The sequence below is a fragment of the Pinus tabuliformis genome, chromosome 9 (genome assembly GCF_031772625.1).
Source record: "Pinus tabuliformis cultivar Carrire ecotype Pingquan chromosome 9, CPIR1, whole genome shotgun sequence".
Lineage (NCBI taxonomy): Eukaryota > Viridiplantae > Streptophyta > Pinopsida > Pinales > Pinaceae > Pinus > Pinus tabuliformis.
Window position 1 is genome coordinate 1,702,227,451 of NC_142307.1, and position 5,440 is coordinate 1,702,232,890.

The following is a 5,440-nucleotide window of genomic DNA, read 5'->3' on the forward strand; positions in this document are numbered from 1 at the left end:
TCCCATATTAAAAACTCTAATTTATTAAAATATAATTTAACTATTAAAATATAGTTTTTTTTATTATTTAATATAAAATAATTAACCAATAAAATAAAATTAAATAATTAAAATGATTGTACATATTTAAATAAATAAATAATTTTAGTTAACAGTTTTACTCATAAGAACACCTTTTTCTTTTTTTCAAATATTGACTTAAATACATAAAAGTCAAGGGAGTTTTCCCTGAATGTTTCATGAGGCACAATACTTGTTGAAGTTTTGTAAATGGGGTAGCAAGCTAACTAGACTTGATTATGGGGAAAACTCTAGAGTTAAAGGCACTTGAGCCAAAAGTGATCTCGAATAGGTGACCCCCGGGAACCGGTGCAAGCCTTGAAAGTGATGATTGACACTATGTAATTTATTTCACTAATTTCAATCCCACTTCTTCACCAATACAATAAGTGGTTAATAAACTATTCAAAAATCATAAATGAGAATCTATAAGAATGAGAATTTCTTAAATTGTCACCGTAGTTATTGTACAGAGATAAAATGAAATTGGACATAAAACTATATATGTACGGCTATTCCATATTCAACTCACCTTAACACTGGTTGGTGTATCACGGTATGCAATCCTTCTCTGTTAGTAAGAAATCCACTCCAAAAAAATTTATTAGGGAATGATGTAATTATAAAAAACTTATTTATGTTATTATATTAAATTTTTTATTATTTTATAAGATATTGTTTTAAATATTGAACATGATACATGGGAAACATTAAATTTATAAGTGGCTTGTACGAGACAAGTACTCAATCATTTCAATATTCTAAGCAAGCTTATTATGCACCTTTATTATTTTATTTTTCCGGCTTTTCATATTCAATTTTTTTAGTGCGTTAAGATCTAAATGGGTTGGATTAAGAGGCGCTATACATTCCAATATGGGTTGGGTTAAGAGGCGCTATACATGTCAATATAATATAGGGAAATGTTGTGAAGTTGCGTTGCTGGTACTGTACCCTGCGCTGTCAGGGATTCTACACACCTGGAAGATTCTTCTTTTCTTTAAATCAACTGAACCCAAATGAAAGACGCGGCTATTGTAAACGGAGGCAGGCGTTCGATTTTTGGGACGTGGAGTGTGAGATGGAGCATGGGCTACATGTGTTCGTCTCGACTCTCGACCTTTTCTTCCTGTTGTGTTGTTCTCTACTTTTATGTTCATAAAAGGAGACGCTTGCCCACGCTGCCATAAATACCATAAGGATCCACCTCCTCTTCACACTCCCGCTCCATATATCTATCCATCTTTCAGGGTAACGAAGAAAGAAAAGCAATGGACGTTTTCTCCCCTCCGATCACTACGAGACTGGCTCTTAAATGGGCGAGCCTAGGCGTAACCCTTCTGCTCCTCCTTCAGTGGGCCACCCCAACTGTTGATGCACGTGAAGGAATTATGTATGGAGAGGGCCTGCAACAACAACGACGGTCCTGCGATCCGCAACGACTGTCTCCGTGCCGGGACTACATGGAGCGCCGGAGAGAACAGCCATCGGAGAGATGCTGCGAGGAATTGGAAAGAATGTCTCCACAATGCCGATGCCGAGCCATACAGCAAGTACTCGATCAATCTCAATCGTATGATTCAAACACGGAGAACCTCTTCATGGATTCTGAGGCTGCACTTAATCAACGCCGCCGCCGCCGCGAATCGCGTGGAAGAGAAGAGGAGGAGGAGGCAGAGGAGAGAGCGGCATACCTTCCAGAAACCTGCAACGTCCGCCAGCCTCCTCGCCGCTGCGATGTTCAACGCCGTTCTCGTAAGTCTTTCCATCGATCGATATCCATGACTTCTGATTATTAACACAAACAGTAATTAATTTCTGTAGCTTTGTGTGTAGGAAGCTGCTGTCAGTATACTGTGGACTAACACATTCTTTCATTTATTGACGATGCTATTTGTCATTCATGTTAATCCACCATCTACTCTGCCATATTCGCTGCTGTAATTTATATATATTTCTGTTAATGATGTGTGAATTACAGGGTATTTCACGACTGGCAGCGGCTTTTAAGTGCGCGACGTACATAAAGTGTCTATGTGTATCTACCTAAATAAAGGAGGGAGTCACTTAAGGCGCTATGAAATGGTGGTTTTCCTTTGGGAGGAGCTTATGGTTTTATATATAGAGGCTCTCGTCTCATTTTATTTGATGCCCACCACTTATATCATAGCTGCAGGTGTTCTCTTTTATGTAATAAAGGACTGAACGATGAAATTCATTTTGTTTCATTTAATGTACACCATTAAAGCAGGACTGAATGAACGATCAAATTCATTTTGTTTCAAATTTCATTTGATGGATAACATTAAAGCGGGACTGAATGAACGATCAGATTCATTTTGTTTCATATTTAATTTTATTGATAACATTAAATATTGATAACATTAAAGCAGGACCGAATGAACGATCAAATTCATTTTGTTTCATTTCATGGACAACAATTATTTTTCATTTCATGGAAAAACATTAAAGCAGGACTGAAAGAACGATCAAATTCATTTTGTTTGATTTCATGATAAAATTCATTTTGTTTCATTTCATGAACAACATTAAAACAGGACTGAATGATAAAATTCATTTTGTTTCATTTCATGAACATCATTAAAACAGGACTGAATGAACGATCAAGTTCATTTTGTTTTATTTCATGGACAACATTAAAGCAGTACTGAATGAACGATCATGGACAACATTAAAACAAAACAGGACTGAATGAGCAATCAAATTCATTTTGTTTTTATTTCATGGACAACATTAAAGCAGGACTGAATGAACGATCAAATTCATTTTGTTTTTGTTTTTATTTCATGGACAACATTAAAGCAGGACTGAATGAACGATCAAAATCATTTTGTTTTTGTTTTTATTTCATGGACAACATTAAAGACTGAATGAACGATCAAATTCATTTTGTTTTCTTTCATGGACCACATTAAAGGACAACATTAAAGCAGAATCGTTCATTTTGTTTTCTTTCATGGACCACATTAAAGGACAACATTAAAGCAGAATCAAATTAATTTTGTTTTATTTCATGGACAACACTAAAGGACAACATTAAAGCAGAATTAAAGCAGGGCTGAATGAACGACCAAAAAGCCGGATTCGATCAAATTCATTTTGTTTTATTTCATGCACAACATTAAAGCAGGACTGAATGAACCGTCAAAAAGCAGGACTGAATGAACCATCAAAAAGCAGGACTCGATCAAAAAGCAGGACTGAATGAACGATCAAATTCATTTTGTTTTCTTTCATGGACAAATTTTGTTTTCTTTCATGGACAAGATTAAAACAGGACTGAATGAACGATCAAATTCATCGATCAAATTCATTTTGTTTTATTTCATAGACAACATTAAAGGACAACATTAAAGCAGGACTGAATGAACGACCAAAAAGCAGGCCTCGATCAAATTCCTTTTGTTTTATTTCATGTACAACATTAAAGCAGGACTGAATGAACCATCAAAAAGCGGGACTCGATCCATTTCTGATGACTCGATCCAATTCATTTTGTTTTATTTCGATCCAATTCATTTTGTTTTATTTCATGTACAACATTAAAGCAGGACTGAATGAAAGATCAAATTCAATGAAAGATCAAATTCATATAAAATTCATTTTGTTTCATTTCATAGACAACATTAAAACGGGACTGAATAAAAGATCAAATTCGTTTTGTTTCATTTCATGGACAACAATAAAGCAGGTTTCCTTGAATGAGCAAATGCAATATCAAAATCTATCGACCTTCGCGTACATATTGATTATCAATTGCCAAATAAATCTTTTCATTTGGAAAATGAAAACATGTCAATATATCTTTACAAGCATAAAGAAACAAACATAAAGAAATGCCTATGTAACTCACCTTCGCGTACATATTGATTATCAATTGCCAAATAAATCTTTCCATTTGGAAAAAGAAAGCATGTCAAAATATCTTTACAAACATAAAGAAATGCCTATGTAACTCGAGTTACAGAGTGACTCTCGGTAAGACCTCGGAACCCGCATCGAAATGGGGATGTTGGGTTTTGGACAGTGCGGGTTTTGGGTTTTGGCATGGAGGATGTAGGCCACATGGAGGAGAAATTGAAGGAGATGGGCAGAGAGGAGAAATTGAAAGAGATGGGCAGAGAACTGAGCAGGATAAGGCACAGAGAAGCAATGATAAAATCTCAGTTAGAAGCAATTCAGTGCAGTATTCAGCAAAGTCTTATGCCTTGTATCTCAAAGAATCGCTACAATTCCAAATCAAAACTTTAGTAGACAGATGAACCTTGTATCTCAAGGAACAATGACTACAATTCCAAATAAAAAAGAATTATGCCTTGTATCTCAAGGAACAATGATTATAATTCCAAATAAAAACTCTAGCAGAAAGAGGAACTATGCCCTTCTAAGACTATACACAATTCATTGATCTCTGACTTTTACTTACACAACTTGGCCTTCACAGATTTGAATGTGTGGAACCAAAATTGAAAACTAAGAGACTCGCAGTTGATGCCCTTAACATCATAGATGAATCATGACAAAGTAAGAGTGGCCTTCACAGATTTGAATGCACAACTAGACATAAGTCAACGAGACTTTGGTGCAACTTCTAAGGGGATACAACCATAAGCATCTGAAGGCTTGGGATGAAAATCTGGTTTATATACAACATTTTTACAACAGAGTAGTCCACACTTCTATAGGAAAGTCTCCATTTGAGACTTGTTTTGTATATTTTCCACCTTCACCTTTGGATATTCCATATGGGCAGTAAGGAGGAGCGAGGGAAGATCTTACAAAAGATGATTTCAGAACTAAATTTTTATAGAGAAGATCAGGCGGATCCATCTACAGGTACAAGACACACTGTAGAAGTCGCAAGAGAAGTATAATGCCATGCATGATCAACACAGAACAGAGAAATTGTTCAAGGTGGGAGACAAGGTATGTCTATAGTTGAACAAAGAGAGGTTGCAGGGGCCTGGTAAGAAAATCAAGGCTCTGAGGTATGGTCCCTTTGAGATACTGGAAAAGGTGGGTGGCCTTCACAGATTTGAATGTGTGGGACCAAAATTGAAAACTAGGAGACTTGCAATTGATGCCCTTAGCATCATAGATGAATCATGACGAGGCAAGAGTGGCCTTCACAAATTTGAAAGTGTGGGACTAAAATTCAAAACTAGGATGATGCGACCAGCCCCTACGACCTTCGGCTAAGTATTAATTATATGGCTAATGATATATGTGCTGATATATTTTTTTTATGGTTTTGTAGTTGGTTGACTTTAATGCAATGTACTGTGGGTGTAAGGTGATGAGGACATGTGTCCAGTCCTCGAACTCTACTCCCTCCCACCCCTTCTAACCCTCGAGACAC

The 5,440-nt window shown here is 36.3% G+C and overlaps 1 protein-coding gene across 1 annotated transcript; it reads left to right on the forward strand.

Annotated features, from left to right (window-relative positions):
* The first annotated feature begins 1,213 nt into the window (after positions 1-1,213).
* LOC149155443 (2S seed storage-like protein) lies at positions 1,214-2,288 on the forward strand. Its single transcript, XM_089445513.1, has 2 exons — positions 1,214-1,815; positions 2,042-2,288. The coding sequence occupies exons 1-2, from the start codon at positions 1,332-1,334 to the stop codon at positions 2,068-2,070; spliced, it is 513 nt and encodes a 170-aa protein (XP_089301639.1). The 5' UTR covers positions 1,214-1,331; the 3' UTR covers positions 2,071-2,288.
* Positions 2,289-5,440: the final 3,152 nt, after the last annotated feature.

Coding starts and splice junctions, on each gene's coding strand:
- LOC149155443 (XM_089445513.1), top strand. CDS start 1,332: ATGGACGTTTTCTCCCCTCCGATCACTACGAGACTGGCTCTTAAATGG. Junction 1,816..2,041: donor CGATGTTCAACGCCGTTCTC/GTAAGTCTTTCC, acceptor TGTGAATTACAG/GGTATTTCACGACTGGCAGC.